We start from the raw sequence: 18,515 nt of genomic DNA on the forward strand, positions 1-18,515 counted from the left end.
GAGCTCACCAGGGAGTGAGTGCCGTGAGGTCAAGGGATTTGAGGCTTGCAGAGGTTTGGAGAATATTTTGTTACAAGACCTTCTTTCGCCACTGGTTTCATAGGCTCAGCCACTCTAGCAATTGCAGTTTAAAAAATGAAAACACAGGCTGGTCACAGTAGCTCACGCCTGTAATTCTAGCACTTTGGGAGGCCAAAGTGGGTGGATCGCCTGAGGTCAGGAGTTCGAGACCAGCCTGGCCAACATGGCAAAACCCTGTCTCTACTAAAAATGCAAAAATTAGCCAGGCGTGGTGGCGGGCACCTAAAATCCCAGCTACTCAGGAGGCATAGGCAGGAGAATTGCTTGAACCCGGGGGGTAGAAGTTGCAGTGAGCCGAGATCACATCACTGCACTCCAGCCTGGGTGAAACAGCGAAACTCCGTCTCAAAAAAAAAAAACGCAGTCCATGAGTCCATGTGTACATCTCCCTCTGCTTTCCCAGCCTTTGTCCTGATGGTGGTTAGTGGCTCGTCTTGCTGCCCCCTGGGCTCTGGCCTCTGTGCTGGGCATGGGGTAGGATGGGTGCTGGGGGGGAGCCGTGAAGTAGTGGAGCATGCATCCCTGCTCCAGCCACTGTCCTTATCAGCTCCCACCAGGGCCCCCAAGCCTTACCCCAGTCATGAGGTCTTCTCAATCAGACTTTAGTCTGGGAAGAGCTCTCTCCAAGTCAGTGCCCCTCCAAGGTTTTTAGGGCAAGGGGCTGGGGGTGTCATGCCGACATTGCATCCTCTGCTCCCTGCACTGGCACTGGACCCTCCTGTCATTCCCATACCTGTTCCGGAGACTGGAGGGGCCTCTCCCAGGCCTTCCTGAGGCTGACCATGAAGAGCCCAGGTTCCTGGGAGAAATGTTCAGCCCTGAGCCCATCATGAGAGGGGATTTAGTCTCAGTTTCCTACCTGTCCCCAACCTCCCATTCCAGCCCTGTTCTTTTCCCCAGCCCCCCTGAGGGAGGACAGCCATGCCATGATAACTCCTGTCAGTGTCACACAGCAAGGAAACCCAAGTGGCCCCTGGCTTCCTTCAGCCTGGCTTGCTTAGGTCTTTGCTGTCCGGGGAAGGACTCCAGGCATCTGTGGGCTGTGAGCTGCTCCTGGAGCCTCCTCTGAGGGCTGAAGCTCGTGGGGCTAAAGGAATTTACCACAGTGGCTGTCGGAGCTCAGAATTGCCACTGAGCTGTGTTCTGGCAAGGACACTCCCACCCCAGGAATCCCTTGGGAGGCCCTGGAGCAAGGCCCCAAGCAGACCCCGAGGGAAAACCTGCAGACTCCCAGCTGAAGCATGCTTCCCTTACAGAACCAACTTCTTATCACTGAGAAAGACTCATCCAGAGCCAAGAGACACAAGATCTTGCAAATCTTTGTCTTTAAGAGATGTTTAAAAAAAAAAAAAAAAAAAAGTAGGCCGGGCACGGTGTCTCACACCTGTAATCCCAGCATTTTGGAGGCTGAGGGGGGTGGATCACCTGACGTCAGGAGTTTAAGACCAGCCTGGCCAACATGGCAAAACCCTATCTCTACTAAAAAATGCAAAAATTAGCTGGGTGTGGTGGGGCACGCCTGTAATCCCAGCTACTCGGGAGGCTGAGGCTGGAGAATTGCTTGAACCCAGGAGGTGGAGGTTGCAGTGAGATGAGATCATGCCACTGCACTCCAGCCTGGGCAACAGAGCAAGACCTCCATCTAAAAAACAAACAAACAAAAAAACACCAACAACAAAAAAAAGTAAATTCCAGAAGCTCGGTCCTCCTTTGGCTCCATGAGCCCCACTGGCTCAACAGGCCCTAGCTGACTATGCTGGCCTTGCTTTTAGAGCTGCTCCCCAGCCCCTGTGCACACTGAGTATGGGAGGTTGTGCCCACCACCCCCGAGGTAGTCAGCCACCTCCCTGAGCACTGCCCCTTCCTGGGGCTGCCTGAGTGTTCCCCACGTGTGGCAGGTGATGGGAATCTGCTCTTCTCAAATGTGTGTGGTAAGAAGAACACTGGAAGCCAGGCACGGTGGTTCACACCTGTAATCCCAGTACTTTGGGATGCTGAGGTGGGCGGATCACCTGAGGTCAGGAGTTCGAGACCAGCCTGGCCAACATGGCGAAACCCCATCCCATCCCTACTAAAAATACAAAAATGAGCCAGGTATGGTGGTGCGCACCTGTAATCCCAGCTACTCGGGAGGCTGAGACAGGAGAATCATTTGAACCTGGGAGGCGGAGGTTGAAGTGAGCTGAGATCACACCACTGCACTCCAGCCTGGGGGACAGAGCAAGACTCTGTCTCAAAAAAAAGAAAGAAAGAAAGAGAGAGAGAGGAAAGAAAGAAAGAGAGAGGAAAGAAAAAAGGAAGGAAAGAAAGAGGGAGGGAGGGAAGGAGGAAGGTAGGAAGGAAAAAGGAGACCAGTGGCTTTTTTTGTTGTTTGGAATGCAGCTTCCTGAGAAATCCCATGAATAAGGCCATTCAGACACACATGCGTTGTGGTGGCACACACCTAGGGCTCTGGGTGGTGTGCTGTCCTGTCACCAGCTGTCAGGCCCCTCTCACACAGCCTCTGCCTGCCCCTCAGGCCCTGCTGGAGACGGCGCTGACGCGAGTGGTCCTGCCCATGCCCATCCTGGTGCTACCCCCGATCGTCATGTCCATGCTGGAGAAGTGAGTTGGGGCAGCCAGGATGGAGAGGCCACTGTGGGGGAGGAGGGGGAGAGGGAGGGGGAACCGGCTGGCCCAGGCAAGCGATGAGGGGGTGGCAGGAAGCCCGCCCCAGTTTGTGTAGAGGGTGGAAGGTGTCTTGCTCCATCTTGGACTTTCCAGGTAGTGCCACAGAATCACTCTGTGAGAATTCTTGGACTTTTACTATGCAGGACCCTGGGCTAGGTGCCACGAGGGATACCAGGATAACAGCGCTGGCCCTCCCCTGAGGAGCTGGCAGTTCTGGTGTGTGTGTGTGTGTGTGTGTGTGTGTGTGTGTGTGTGTGTGTGTGTGTGTGTGTGTTTTCATGTGTGCTCACATGCTCTCAGTGAATAGTATGTACAGCACCATTTGTGAAGGCAGAGTCTGAGGATTCAGGTAGGAAGACTAGATTTGGGTAGGCATCTGCTGTGGGGCAAATCACCACCTTACTGAGCCTCAGTTTCTCTGCTTGTAAAATACAAATAGTAATAGCCTCCTGCCTCCCTCAGAGGGATGTTCTAAGCACTCATATCTGTCATGACTGTGAAGAAATGAGGGAGCATAGTAACAGTAGTGGAGTGATTCTATTAATGAATGAGTGCGAAACTGAAGGGGCGGACTGAAACTCCGCTGGAAGGAAAGGCTGCGCAGAGAGGGCGGGCCCTGGGAGAAGGCAGGGGGCAGGGGAGGGTCCCGTAGGTGGAGGGGGCCTGGAGGTACAGACCCCTGGCTTGTCAGTTGACAGTGAGGAGACCCTACCCTATGGGGACACCTCAAGACAGCAGCTGGAATTGGGGGCGTGTGGTATAAGGACAGGGATGGGGGTACTCCATCTGGGGTTCTGGGGCAAAGGATTCTTCCCTCTTTGGGGACTTTCTTATTCCCACAGTATGAATTATAATAACAAGTGACATTTATTAAGCACTTGTATATCCCAGTCCTCTCTCAGTCAGGCCTCTGCCCGAATGCCACCTCCTCAAAGAGGCCCTCCCTGACCACCCCATCAGAATTCACCATTTCTTATTATTTCCTCTCCCTTGAAGTCCTTTATTTTTCTTACAGCCCTTATCCATATCTGAGATTGTTCCTCTAGTTGTGTATTTTCTGTCTGCTCTACTAGAATGTCATCTCCATGAGGCACGTCCATCCTTTTGTTCACTGCCCTGCCCAGCATCTAGCACAGTTCCTGCCACACAATAGATGCTCAGTAAGTGTTTGTTGAAAGGATGAATGAGTGAGTGAATGCATTCTCTCATTTCACCTTCAGGACAGCATAATAAGGTAAGTATAATATCCTCATTCTACAGCTGAGGAGAGGAAGGCAAAGACAGGCTATGTCATCCACTTACGGTCATGTACTAGGAAATAGCAGAGCCAGCGGTGGCTCAGGAGTGCGGCTGCAAAGCTTAGTCTCTTCAAGCTACACTGGCTGCCTCTTGCATATTCAGGTCATAACCCTCAATCAGCCTGTGTTTGAGTCCTGCCCTGTGTGGAAATGGGAAGAGTAGATTTGGGGTCTGATCTCAGGAAGCCTGTGTGTTTATAAGGGTGGTGGGCAAGACCTGTACCCAGGTCAGCTGCAGGTGAGAGCAGGCAGTGTGTGAACTTGGCCAAGGTGACCTTGAGAAGAGGAAGCACTGTGGGCCTGGCAGCAAGAAGGGCTGGTCCCCAGAGAGGGGCTGCGGCCGACCCAGAGAGCAGGATAGAATTTTTGTGGAAAGACGGGCTTTCTGGGCAGGGTGCAGGCCTGTGGTATAGACACTGAGGTGTCCAGCCTGGCCAAAGTGAAGTGCGCTCATGGGTCCAGCTGATGAGGGGTCCTGTGTGCCCAGCTGAGGTGAGCCCTCTCTCACCCTAGAAGAGGGCGGAGGCTCTGGGGGTACCTGAGCATGGGCATGGCATGGTGAGCACTGGGATTAAGAAAATTCGTATGGTATGGAAGTTTGCAACAGACAAAAATAAACAGGGCAGGCTCTTTTGTGCCCCTGACTCTCGTATACCTAGCCCCTTTGTGAACTGAGGTTGTCCCTGAATACCAGTGACTGCAAGTACACACAGGGAGCAAGCGGGGCAGGTGAGGAAGGTGGTTCTGTCCTTGAGATTGCTGAGTCTTGAACCTTGGAATTCTGAAGCTGGTTCAGTGAGCAGTGCTTACTCTGTTACTTGCACCACAAGTCCAGTGAGGTAGAACACTCGCACAAGTCAAGCGAAGCAACTTTATTACTCACAGATAGGCCTCGGGGACAATGGACGCCTACCACTCAAGGCAAGCTGGTGCCCCACGGCTCGAGAAAGCTGCCCAGGGAGGATGGAGTCTCGTCCACCCACGTACCACATCACACTGCAACTGAGGGAGCCTGGGAGCGCTCCACCCTGGGGTTTCCACCCTGGGGGACATCAGCTTACTGTGCTAAAGTGTTGCAGGACATCCTGTTCCAGAAGAGGTAGGAACATGAGCCCAGGCTGTCTCAGACAGGCCCTCCTTATCTCAAGATGTTGCATTCCCAACACATCCTACAGCTATCCTGAGAACTACAAGAAGGCGGGGGGCGGGGTGTGAAGCTGGGTCAGCCATGCTCATCCAGGGACCTGTCCTGCAAGAATTTGCTGGGGAAAAACATGCTCTGCGATGCCTTCCCAGTTGGCAGAGATGTTTGCAGAAAGTGGAATGATGGTTAGTGTCCCATTAACTTGGGGGCTTAAACTTGGCTTTGGGAGTCATGGGGAAACAGGAAAAGTTTCCTTGTCCCCCTCAAAGGGAGTGCAGTGGGGATGTGGCTTGCTTCTTCCGGGCCCTGCCGCTCAAACCTCTAGGGGAGCATACAGATGGGCAGGCTGTGGGGCTCCGACCCCACGGCAGTGTCTAGGGGTGAATGTTTATAGCTGATGCCCCAGTGGGTGTATGTTACAGGGTACTTTTTTAGTTTAGCCATCCATAAGTGGCTTGTATTAGTCAGCTCAGTTAGACCCCTGCCTTATCGCGAGGACAGAGGGCTTTCTGTATCCCGGGGTTCTTGCCTTGGTGTACTGGAAGAATCGGATCACATGTGGGCTTGGAGAATGAGTGCAAGGTTTCATTGAGTGGAAGTAGCTCTCAGCAGATAGGGGAGCCAGAAGGGAGATTGGTTTTCCCCTGGAGTCGGGCTGCTTGGTGGCCCAGGCTCTCCTCCGACTGCCCCAGCCAAACTCCGCATCATTCTGCCCGAGGGTGGCCTGCCGGCGTCTGTCAATGTGCCCTTCCGCCAGCGTGCTCCCCTCAACGTCCTCTTGCTGTCCAGCCGCTTGTGTGTTCCTCCACTGATGTGCTCCTCTGGATGTCCAGCTGCCTGTGTGTTTGCCTGCTAGGGTCTCAGGGATTTTTAGGTACAGGATCAGGGGGTGTGGCAGGCCAGGGTGGTCTTGGGGAATGCAACATTTGGGCAGGAAAACAAAAATGCCTGTCCTCACTTAGGTCCGTGGGCACAGGCCTGGGGGTGGAGCCCTAGCCAGAGACCGTGCCCTTCCCTTCCCCCCTTCCGTATCCATGGCAAGTGGGTTGATTATTCTGGGACTGAACCTGTCCAGCCTGGGACCTGCCTAGTGTCTGGGTGCCACATACTCTCACATCTCAGGCTCCAAAGGAGCCCCTCTGATAAGGTGATGAGAGGTCAGAGTTTGGTGCTCCTGGCAGCCTCATGTTTCATTGGTCCTTCCCTGAAGTTCTTTGGAGGGTCCCTGGGGAAAAGAAAAGTTCAGCCCAGGTTCCCCCAGGAAGATGAAGATGAATAAGACCCAGTTTGTGCCTTGAAGGCTTGCTAATCTCACATGTACTCTGGAAGTGCAGGACTGTGTGGTAGGGAGGCAGGGCAGTGTAGCAGAGTGAGCTGAGGCTCTGGTAGGAAAACAAAATCTAGGTTCCTGCTCCACCTCTTTCTGCCAGTCTGATGTGGCTGTGGAGCCTCCCTCAGCCTCAATTTCCCACCTGGAAAATGAGGACACTGCCCCTTCATCACCTTGTTTGTTGGGGCTTTGCATTTTGCACCATCCAGCAGCTCTTTTGCTCTTTGCAGGGTCCGTGCCACGCACCCCATAGCCTTTGGGTGCAGGGGCACTAGTGCAGGGCTTCCACTGAGGAGGCTGACAAGGAAGGCAGCCCCCACCCTTGGGGAGCCCCTGTTGGGTGAGGGAGTCAGGACAGCCAAGGAAAAAAGACAAAAGAACACTTACAAAGCAGCCTATGTGCAAATTAATGGAGTGCAAACTAAAACTGCGCTCCAAGTGCTGAAGGAATGCACAGCAATGAGGGGGACAAGCTGTTGTGTGGCGGCCGTGGCTGGGACCTGCCTTGCTTTGCCTCTGGCCTCGGTTGATACTTTCAGAGCCAAGGTCCCTGGGCTTCCTACTGGGAAGAGAAAGGTGGGAGCTCAGCATGCTCAGTTGGCCTTGACTCTGAGACGGAAAGGAAAAGAATCTCAAGTCAGAAGCAGAGGAGCGTCCATCCCCAGTCCAGAGCACTGGGCTGCCTCTGGGGGGTGCAGTCCACTGGGTGCCATCCTTCCCTCTCCACCACCCTCCAGCTCCCCTGAGTGCTCCAGGGGTTCACACTTGACACCCTCCCTGCAGCACCAACCATGCTGAGGAGGAAGCTAGGCCCAGGGGTGGGATCACAGGTTCCTGTGCTGGATCAGGAGTGCTCTAGCTGGCTCAGCCCCAGCCCAGCCTCCCTGGCACTGGAATGAAGGGCCAGCAGGGAGACCAGGCTGGGTCTGAGTTGGCTCTGCGCCCAGGCCACAGCCCTGAGTCCGCTCCCCCAGCTTCCTTTACTCCCTGGGCTCCAGGTCTTTCCTTTCTCCCAGGCATTCGCACATCTCTCCATCTGCATATTTTAACTCCCCCAGCTGCCTTTCCCATCCCTCCTTGCCATTTCCTCCCCCCTCCCTTCCCCTCGTCCTACTGTGTTCGCTCTCAGGCCTGCTCTGGGCTGGGGCTTCCGAGGCTCCTGTTTCAGCCTCAGGCCTGACTCCTTCCTGAGCTGGGAGCCCAGGCCTCGGACTTCTTGGACCTCTTTCCCACTGAGTACTTCAGCCAGCCACCCTGAGAGAGGAGCCTTGGTCACAGCCCCACAGAAAGGGGGTCTGTCTAGTGTCCCCACCAGCAGGTCCCAAGGACTGAGCCCATGGCCTGATCTTCACCTGCCGGGGGTAGCGTCTCTCTTTTTCTCACCCTTCACTGCTCTCAGGGCTGTGGGCAGGGACCCTCGGGGCTGTGCTTCCAGGGACTCCACACCCTCTAGTCACTGCCACTGGAACAGGAGGGCAGCCCCATCCTTCCACAGCCTCCTCCAAGCAGGGGCTCCAGACTCTGTATGAAGCTTGGAGAATGAGCCTTGTATCCCCCGCCCCTCCTTATCTTGCTTGAGAAGTTCATCTCAGGGCCCTCTCAGCCTTACTCCCAGCCCCTCCATGACCCCTAAGGAAGCCCAGGCGGGCATGGGCTAGCATGGAGTAGAGAGAGAGGGTGGGGGTGCTGGATGGGGATTGGAGGATCAGAGGGGTTTGGGCTTGATTTAGGCACCTTGGTCCTACTGCTCAATCCTGTGGAAACTCCCCTTTCCAATAGCTTAATTCAGGCCAGATTTAGCAGCTGGACAAACCTTGCGGTCTGGGCCTGTGGGAAGGGCTGGAAGACAGGTGGGCTACCAGGATCCTACCTTCCCGCAGGTAACATGAGCAATAACAACAGCAATAATGACACATAATTTCTGAGCACTTACTGTGTGCCAGGCCAGGGCTCACCCTTTTACTTGCATAGGATTTGCAAGTAATGGGATCTTTATTAATACCTGAGCAGGAACATCCAGGGCCAGGGTTTATCAGAAGTGTGGTCTGGGATCACCATTTTAGACTCATGGAGGGTTAAAATGCACATTTCCAGGTCCAGTGCCCACTGAATCAGGCTTTCATGGTTGTAAGCAACCCTTGGGCATTTGCATTTTTAACCAGTTGCCCAGGCCAGCTGATGCACTTTAACTTTTGAAAACTACTCCCAATTTTGCTGTCTTCTCAGGGCCAGTTGCTGTTGGGATTCTTGTCTCAAGAGGTGACAGTATATGAGGTTTACTGCCCGCCACATTGGGGCTCTGCCCCTAGAGGGCCCCTTACCTGCCTGTGGCATGGTCAGCCCTGCTGGGGGCGGCAGATAAGAGCCTGGATTATTTCCCCTTCACACCAGGAGCCTGTCACTTGGAGGCTAACAGTTACTGAGGTCAGATTTAGTGCCTGCCCAACACCCCCTGGCAAATAGTCTAGTCATCCCAGGCCTCCCCAGGTGGAATGCTGTGGTCCCCGCTGAAGGGCCTGCTGTATTGAGCAAAACAGGAAGCTCCAATGAACACAGTGCAGGCACATTGGCTAGCTGGTATGTCCCCACGCTGTCTGGGGAGCCTGGGCCCCAGAGGGAGGTTTATCATGCCCCCTCCCCTGCCCAGGAAACCAGCTCCGAAGCCAGCCATGGGAAGAGGGTGCCAGCTGTGTTGTGTTGGTGATGAAGCTGGCACAGGGGACCAGCTGGGGTGACAGCACCCTCAGGGAGCCAGGGGTCCAGGCAGCAGCTCTGACAGCCTCCTGCAGACTTGGCCTTGGACGAGTCATTGCACCCTCTGTTGCCCTTGGGTTGAAATTGACAAGGTGGCCAGTGGGGTGTCTTCTGTTCTCACACATAGAGGAGGATCACCCCCTCCTGGCTGGCGTGTGCCCATATGTATGTGCTTTGTCATCTCCCCTGAACTTGGCACCTACTCTGGTTTCTTTGCTGTTTAATTACATGCTGCCCTCAAGAGCGATCTTACGTTCCTGTGTGTCTCCCCAGGAACAGGGGCCGACAGTCTCTTCGAGTGGCTCTCCCACATAGGGCCTTCTTGGCACGGGGCTGGACGCGTGGCGGGTGGGTGCCCCGAAAGTACTCATTCGTGACCTGAGTAATTGAGGTTTCAGCCAGCAACGTCCTTCAAGACATTGGGATAGGGGTCTATACCCGCTGGGATAAGGGTACCTATCGGGAAAAGGTCCCAAAGACAGAACTCTGCTATATCTGTTTAGCTGCACACTGGCACTGCCCCGGAACCACGCTTCCTGGGCCCAGAGACAGAGTGGGACCCAGCATTGTGGCTGGCAGCCAGCCCACCCCACCTTCGGGTCTCATGGGGCTCCCTCCTCTCTCCCTCACAGGACGGCTCTCCTGCAGGCACGCCCCCGGCTGCTCCTCCCTGTGCAAAGCCTCGTGTGCCTGGCAGCCTTCGGCCTGGCCCTGCCGCTGGCCATCAGCCTCTTCCCGCAAATGTCAGAGGTCAGTGGGGAGGGGCTCAAGGGCAGGGCAGGGGGTGCTGTTTGGTGATTTCTGAACAAATACTCATACCGTGCCGACTCCTTAGCGCCATGCTAGGCGCTGGGGCTAGAACCGTGAATGAGGCTGGCCCAGGCTCTGGCCCTCAGAGTGAGGGTCACGCAGTCAACAGGGTGATTAAACAGAGGCCAGCAGATGAGGAGCCAGGAGCGTTAGGGTGGGAGAAGCTCCACTGGGTGTGGAAGGAGACAGCAGACCAAACTGAGCCTAGAGGGAAGTGACATTTCACTGGGACTGGGAGCGTGGCTGGAGTTGGCCAGATGAAAAGGGGTGGCGGGGGGAGATGTGAGGTCCGCGGACACCTGGTGTGAAGGTTCTGAGAGGTGAGGCAGCACACGCCATGTCCAAGAGCTGACCAAAGTCTGCAGCGCAACCAGGGAGTGCAGCAAGGTGATGTGGCCTGGGAATGAGGGGCTGGGCTGGGTGGTGTTGGGAACTTGGAAGCCAGAACAGAGAGGGTGAATGTCCTCCTAAGGGCTGTGCAGGGCAGACCACAGATGCCTGATTCTGAGCGGCCCCTGTGCTGCCGCGTGGGGCTGGGTTAGAGTTCCAGAGAAGGAACCATCAGGAGCCTGTGGCGGGCATCCAGTGAGCGGTGATGGCGGCTTGGACCAGGCTGTTGGCAGTGGGCATGGAGAGAAGTGGGTCCCTAAAGAGGGAGTCAGGAGGCGGCTTCTTCGGGATTCGATGAAGAGCTGTATGTGGTGGGAGGGAACGGGAGCCAGAGGATGTGCGCTGGCTTTCTGGTTTTGAACAACCAGGCAGATGTAGGTGCTTAATGAGATGGAGCCAGGCGGGGGCAGGTTCGAGGGAGGGCAGTGGGTCAGTTGGATGGACACGCGGGGTTGAGGAGCCTGTGGGATGTTGGCTCTGGGTCTGGAATGAGGAGAGACGCCTGGGCTGGAGGGATAGAAGTAGAGCCTACCAGCATGACAACAGTGCTGGAATCGAGGGTGGTGGGTGAGGCCTCCACCCTGGCGGGGTCCAAAGACAAGCAGCCAGGGTGGTGAGGGCAGATCCGGGCCATGTGTGATCAGGGTGGTGGGGGGGCATCCACAGGGTCAGACCCTCCTGAGAGGTCACACTCCATGAGATTACAGAGTATCCATTAGTGTCTCAGGCAACGTAGCCAAACCCTGTCCCCAGAGAAGGGATCCAGGTGACAGGTGAGGGGAAAGAATGAGAAAGACAGGTCCACAGCCGCAACAAGATGTGGGATCAGGAGGGGCTTTTATTTATGTATTTGTCCTTGTTTTAAATGGGAGAGACAGGGGCTTGCGTAAATGCAGTAGAGAAGGCACCAGGAGAGATGTCGAGGACGCTGACAGGACGATTTTGGGAAAGTCCATGAAGAGGAGGGGGGACCAGAGCACAGACGGGATCAGCCTTGGCACGGGGAGACCCCTCCCCACTTCAGTAGGTGGAAGAGGAGTGGGGTGGGAGGAAAATGCTGCTGGGGGTAGGGTTCAGGGGTAGGAAAATTGAAGAAGTTGTTCCAGTGGCTCCTGTGTTCTTGTGACTGAGCAGACAGGAGAGAGTAGGGTGGGGAAGGGGCAGGAAGTCAGAGGTCTGAGGACACAGAGAAGGGGTGAGACATCCAGGGGAGAATGAGAGGTGAGGAGGCTGAGCAGCACGTGGTCTGGGGGTGCAGCCGGGCCTGTTCACCAGCAGGTGCTATGGGCCAGTACAGGGAGGGCCACAGATCCTTTCTTCTGGGGTTTTGTCAGGTTGGGGGTGAGGGGGGCTGAGAGATGGGTGATAGCACGGAGGAGCAGAGGACCACGGGATCCACGCTGGGTTGGAGTGAAGGTGGGAGCTAAGCTGAGGGGAAGGCGCAGACCCAAGAGGGCCCAGGAGGTGTCTGCATTGAGCTCACAAGAAGGCGAGGGCTGTGGCCAGAAAGCGGCGCTTCTGAATCTGTGATTTCACCATGGACCTGCTTCAGGCAGGACCCCAAGAGAGGTGGAGGAGAGGTGAGGGCTCCTGGAGACAAGTCGGGGAAGTGAAAACAAGAGGCCGGGGCTGTTGGGGCTGCAAGGGCTGGAGACCCAGGCTCTTAGAGCAGGAGGAGGGGGTGACCCGCCTTAGGCCCTGGAAGGTGAGAAGTGGGGTGGCTTCCTTCCAGAGCCCCAGAGTTTGAGGAGGAGACTCTGCGGGAGTGGGGCTCCCGTCTTGGGGGACACCATTCAACGCGCACCAAGATTAGAGCCAGCAGGACCTCATCTCATGCCCACAGCGGCCAGCCTTGTCATGGGTGCTGGGATGCTCCTTCCCCCACCTCTCACCCTGGGAAACCTGCAGCCTGGGACTCCAAATGGAGCCATGGGCTCTGGGTTGTCTAGGAGCCCTGAAGAGGGAAGGGTGGGTATTTCTCAGTGGTCTCTGACATCCCTGTCCCAGCCCAGCACTCCCTGAAGCCATTGCATCTGTCTGTGCAGTCAGCCTGAGCCCAGGGTCCTAGGCCAGGGCCAGAGTCACCCATGTGTTTATAGGTACCTCTGTGCTTCTAGTAGCTGTCATAACTCCACCTGCCTGCACAGAGAAGGGACCCAGGGCAAAGAAAATACTGATGCAGAATCAGAGACCCTCCCAGTTAGAAGGATTTTCAAGGTCATCCAGTTTACCTTGCTACTGACTTTGCTGGGGAAATGGTGGCCCAGAAAAGCCATGGGACCAGCCCAAGGTTGCAGAAGTCAGGTGCTGATAGGAGAGGAAACACCAGAGGTCCACACTCCAAGTCCAGGCCCCTAGGAAGTGCTACACCTGATCGTTTCCTGTGGCTGAGTTTCTCTCCCTAGTCAACCACCTTACCTACCTTGGGACAGCCAGGAGAAGAGGGAGCTGGGGGCTGCACTGTGGTGGGTGGTAGGAAACGGTCTAGAAGAGCTGTAGGTCTTTGGCAGGTGTTCCTCTGGGGCATATAATGGGGAGATGGCTACCATTCACCCACCCAGGCCTCCAGCTCTGGCTGCAAAGCAGTGATGGAAAGTGAGCCACCCTGGTCTCACAGCTGCTGCAGGTCAAAGCCCAGGCTCCTCTCTCCCCACATGCCTACTTCAAATAGACATGGGAGTTAGTTCTTCTGCATATTTAACCAAAGTCCCTCTTATTGCAATCCAAGCCTCTTTCTCTAGATTGGGAAGAAGATAGTCATTGCATGTTAAGTCTTTGTCCTCTGGGAAGGGAGGGTACAGGCATGATTTTCAGAGCTCCCTCCTCAGCTATGTGGATCCCAACAAGATGCAGGCTAGCCTGGGCATTATGGGGTGTTTTGAGCCCTGTTTGGGACCCATGGCACCAAAGCCTTCAGCCAACTTGCCGAGAGGGCCTTGTTTACGCATTCACTCTCCCAATTAATTCTCCCTAACAAGGTGCTTCTTCTGCCATACAGGGATCATGTCTCACATCCCAGAAGCCAGTGGGATTTGCCACAATAAGTCTGGACTTGCTTGGGCTGACCCAGCCTTGCCAAAAGCCACCAAGGTTGTCAACAGAAGTAATCACTGGAACACCAATTAACTAATCAGGGGACTCGGAGGTAGAATTTAGGAACTAGTTCCTAGAATGGCTGGCCTGCAGTGATTGTTGTGGAGTTTCCAACTCACTAACCCCAGAGATTGAGGCAAGGACTTCAATCCTTCCTTCAGTTCCTGGGGGAGAGTTTTATCTGCTCTTTTCAAATTAGTAGTTCTGCTTATTAAAATGGTACTGAGGGTCAAACTGCAAATAATAATAATGGCTACCATTTGCCAGATATCTATTGGACCAGGCAGCATGCTGGGAGCTCGGTGTACCTTACTGTATTAAGTCTTCCTAATGCCCCTTAAGTCTAAAACATTGAACATCAAGAGATGATTCCTAGACAGTCAGATGGCTCTGGGGAGAGAGTTTGGCTGGAGATACGGAACCTTCAGTGTATGGGGGGGAGTTGAAGCTGAGAAAGGGGATGTGGTCCACTATAGGAGGAAGAAAAACCATCAAGAAGGGGAAGAAGCAGCCAAGGGCACAGGGAGAACCCAGATGGAGTAACTAACTTCATGGAAGCTGAGGACTTGGGCGATTCAAAGAGGAGGGGCTGTCTCCAGAGTGGGTGAGTGCAGAGAGGACTAGGAGTGGAGGAGACTTAGGTGGCATAGCTAGACATGGCAGTCTAGGAGGCAACATGGTATTCAGTTTCTTCTTTGTTCAGATGATTGAGCTCAAAGATGGGGAACTGTGGGAGAACAGCAAAGAAACTGTGAGATGGAGGTTGGGGGGCTTGGAGAGAGGGCAATGATGGGGAAGGAATGCCCAGAGCCCAAGGCGGGAAGGCATGGCCTCTATGGAGTCCCTGAGTCCAGTGAGTAGAGGGGGCTACCTGACTGTGGTGGAGAAATGGGGGCCTGGATCCTGAGAATTCTCCAAGGTAGGTACCAATATTCCTTGTTTACCAATGAGGAAACTGAGGCACATTAAGGTTAAGTACGTTGTCCAAGATCCAAAGTTGTTGACGATGGAGCAGGCTTTGTACCCAGGCAGAAGAATTCTGTGACCCTCCCCAGCCCACCCACACCTCACTATAGAAAGAGGAGGCCCACTTCTGGGCTCCAAATTGCTTGCTACTAATTTATCAGCAGGAACATCCCAGTGCCCTCACCCAGCCCTCCTCCCCTCCACAGGAAATCTGCGTTTTCACAGGGACCTTTTGGAATCAGTGTTTATGTCTTTTCCAACCCAGAGCTGAGGAAGGGGCTGGGCAGTGGAGGGGCTGGAGGGAGGCTAAAGGGCCAACAGGTAGGGCAGGGAACCTCCTGTCGTGAGAACTGGGGAACAGGTCCTGGGCTCCCTTCTGGACCCCAGTCCTCTTGCCCATGCAGGGAGTACAGGGTCTGCCCTGGTGGATCTGGTGGATCTGGAGGTTACTGCTGTAGGCCTGCCCCACCAGCCTGTCCCCAAACATGGATGGGCCCATCACACCCAGAATCTGCTCTCTGCCCCCTGGAGCCTGGGCACTTTCCCATTTTTCTTGTTACCAGGATGGCCACGTAGGACCCCTGTGGTCTCAGTGAATCTCCCTGCTGGTGGTGGAGACAAAACTCAATAAACAAGAACTGTCAGGTGACAGCACAGGTCATGATGGACCTAAAGCAGAGGCTGCGCGGCAGCTTGCCGGGGCTGCTATAGGTGGGGCTGGTGCTGGGTGCCTCCCTTGTGGTAGGGCCAGATTGTGGTGGCCTTTCTGGCCCTTTGGTGATTGGGGCTCTGGATTCCAGGCAAATGGGGTCCTCTGTGTCCTCCCCACTGCAACACAGACATACACTGGGGCCTCAGGTTCCCTGAGGGAGATGTGCAGGGTCCAGTGTCCAGGAACACAGACTTGGCTACCACAAGAGGCTGTAGTGGGTGGTGGCAAATGTCCCTCTAACTCTGACAGCCGGTGTTCCCTACCTGGGAGCACTTCCAATCCTGTTTAATGAACCTCATGTCTCTCTGGAGCAAGAAGCAGTACCTTGGCCAAGGCCCCTCCCCACATCCCTGCCTCTGTTTCTGCTTCAACCTTTCTTTGTGCCTCTTTCTCCCTTCCTTGATTCCTCTCGTGCTCTCCCCCACCGCAGTCCCCTCTCTTTTCCTCACTCTTCCCCTGGGAGCTCGGGGGCTGGGGAACGGGGCTGCACGTACAAGCCAGAGCCATTGTTCAACAATCTGTTTTTGTCTTCATCTTGTTGGCAGGCGGCAGGAGAGGAGCAAAAGGTTAATGAGGCACTGTGCAGCGGGATTACTGCGTGAACGGGCGGGCGGCGGGCGGGCGAGCCAGCCGTGGTGACAGGGAACTAATTAGGAGCAGTTTAACAGGAGGAAAAAGTGAAATCTCCTCTTCACCAACTGTCAATAATTAGCTGATTTGGTGAGGTTGAAATGTGTCCACAGAAGGTGGGGCTTGTCTGTGGATGAGTGAGGTACGGGGAGCGGGGAGCAGCCAGGAGCTCGAACCCATCCCTAGGTGATGTTGGGGTGGAGGGGCCGTCCCGTGGCCCCAAGGCCTGCCCTCTGCCCCTCTGGCTGGCATCCCTCTACCTCAACTCTCCATATGACCTTGGGTCTTAACCTCAAAGACCTCAGTTTCCCCAGCTGGAAGATGAGGTGTTGGAACTAAGTTTCTTCCTGTAAGAACCAAGTTTCTCCCAGTAGGATTAGGGAAGTGAAAACTCAAGACAGGGCCCTGGTGCTAGACAGTGGACTGAGTGAGTCCACTTGAGTTACATGCTGCCCCTCAGGTGCCCAGCCTGCAGCAAGGGTGTGCCCTCTGGGAGCCACCCTCTGGGTCTGGGCATGGCAAGTGGGCAGGGCCTTAGCCTTCCTGGGAACGTGTCTTATGGCCCTAGACCCTCACTGGCTCCTTTGTCCTCCCTGCAGCTGTGGGGGCTGGGGTGGGGATGAGAGATTGGGTAGTGTGCTTCCTGGCTGGGGCTGCGGGCAGGGGAGAGGGCCCTGGGGCGCCCTTGTAGGGGCTGACGGCTATGAGCGTGTGTCTCTTCCCTGCCTCAGCTGTTGCAGGGGCCCCTGGGGGCAGGAGTGAGGTTCACTGGCCAGGAGGCTTGTTTCCTGTGGGCCTGTTCCCTCCTGGCTGTCTTGTTGGTTTGTTGGCATCTGCCGTCTGCCTTCCCTGAAGCCTCAGCAGAGAACTGACCTCCCCCGGTACCCCCACCACCTGTTCCTGCCCCTTCTAGCTTTTGCCAAGCACCTCAACTAGAAGAAAAGACAGCCTAAGAGTCTCCCAGGGCCAGGGCTTCCTGCTCTGAGCCTCCCATGTCAGCCCTGGGAACTCCCCATGTCCCTCCCTCTCAGCTGAGCCCCTACTCACCTCAGCTCTAGAGGGTTCTGGGGATTAGAAGCCATGTTCTGAGGAAGTCTAAAGCCTTCCCCCCATGTCCTCAGCCCCAGTTATGAGCCTTGTCTCGTCCTGGCCTCAGAGGGTGGCTCTTACAGGCCACACCCATGTGGTAGACGAGGCAGGAAGGCCAACCTCAGCCACCCCATACTCCTTCCTGCCTCCCCACTTACAGCTTTCAGGGTTAAGAAACAGAGAGGCATACCCTCCCTGTATGGGCAAAAATGTGGGTACCCTCAGTGGGTACCAGAACCTCCACTGTCTCTACCCTCTTACCAGCCCTGATGAAAATGGTGGTTTTGATGAACCAGCCTGGCTAAACAGCTGTGAGCCACCAGAAGCAAAGTACCCCCAGCTTATCTTTCTTTGAGAAAGTATTTGGACTCCCAACCAAGAATGGAGAAGATCTGGGAATAAGCTGGAATGTGAGTCCACATTCAAGCTGGTCTAGAAATGGCTCCTCCTCCAGGAAGTCCTCCCTGATCTTCCCCACTAAGGTCTGTCTCACCTCACCTGTGTAGGCTCTGGTGGTGTGTTTTCTGTGTTCCATCTTCCCCCTTAGGACAGTAGACCTTTCTCCCTTCCATGACACAAGGTGTCCCTGTGGCAGAGAACTGGTGCCCTTTATCAACACCTAGTACAGAGCGTGGCTCATCTGGGTTCACCTTGACTTTGTTGGTCCCTGCTTCTCCCACTCTTCTAGGGTTGATGCGAGGCCAGAGACAATGTCTAGGGCACATTGCATCCCTCCTGAGTCTACAGCAGCATTCAGCGTCTCCCAGAGCAGGGGCCTCCTTCCCTCCAGTCTCAAATCCATCTCCTACTTTGCTTGGAGATGTTTGTTTGGGGTTTTTCTCATTTACTGGTTTAATCAGTCCCTACTGAACTCTAAAGTGGGCTATTTTTGCCGTCAGAAATCTGCTGCCTCCCCGCCCGCTGCTTTCTTGGAGTTTGCCCACAGGACCCCCCAGGAGGGATGGATGGGAATGGCAAAGCCGCTCAGAGCCCAGGAACGCCAACGCCACCTGTCATTTTGCCTGTTCCCCACACCCCCACCCCAAACCTGCGCGTGCACACAGGCTCACACACATACACGTGCACGCAAGAACATGTACACATGCCCGGGTGGCAGGCCTCGGTGGGGCTGCCTGACAGCCTTTCCCCCACAGTTCTTTTTTCCAGGACCTTCCAGGACACCTAGCTGAATCCAGGATAGGGAGGGAGAAGGCTTGGTTGTGCAGAGCTTCCATTAAAGGCATTAATACATGCAAAGTGGAACATGCCTGGCCTGCAGCAAGGCTCAGCCCTGTGAGCTGAGTGAGCGGGGCTGGGGCTGAGTGTGGGGACCCTGGGTCCTGTCCTCTTTACACAGCATCACGCAGGTTTTCTAAGCCTCCAAAGGGCCATCCTATCCATTTTGTGATATAATCCTCATCGTGGCACCAGGAGATCTTAGAAAATCTTCCCAGCATACATGTGGGGAAACTGAGGCCTCAAAGCTTAGAAGACAGAGGACAGAGAATGATTCTGAGATTGGTCCACCAGAGGGCACCCAGGAATGGT

At 55.1% G+C, this 18,515-nt stretch overlaps 1 protein-coding gene across 28 annotated transcripts in view; it reads left to right on the forward strand.

The window, feature by feature from the left end:
* Nucleotides 1-18,515, forward strand: part of SFXN5 (sideroflexin 5) — a 129,485-nt gene that overhangs the window by 100,358 nt on the left and 10,612 nt on the right. For 7 of the 28 annotated variants that reach the window (XM_016948770.4, XM_063789014.1, XM_024354439.3 and 4 more), the window contains 2 exons: nt 2,600-2,685; nt 9,910-10,027. The exons of 1 other annotated variant lie outside the window; for it this stretch is intronic. In XM_016948770.4, coding sequence (XP_016804259.1) covers nt 2,600-2,685; nt 9,910-10,027 — 204 coding nt within the window. Of the gene's footprint in view, nt 1-2,599; nt 2,686-3,766; nt 3,912-4,934; nt 5,149-9,909; nt 10,028-18,515 lie in introns of those variants that run through there. 20 more of the 28 variants (XR_010149104.1, XR_010149101.1, XM_054678527.2 and 17 more) reach the window with 7 other exon arrangements.

The sequence above is a fragment of the Pan troglodytes genome, chromosome 12, assembly GCF_028858775.2.
Source record: "Pan troglodytes isolate AG18354 chromosome 12, NHGRI_mPanTro3-v2.0_pri, whole genome shotgun sequence".
Classification (NCBI taxonomy): domain Eukaryota; kingdom Metazoa; phylum Chordata; class Mammalia; order Primates; family Hominidae; genus Pan; species Pan troglodytes.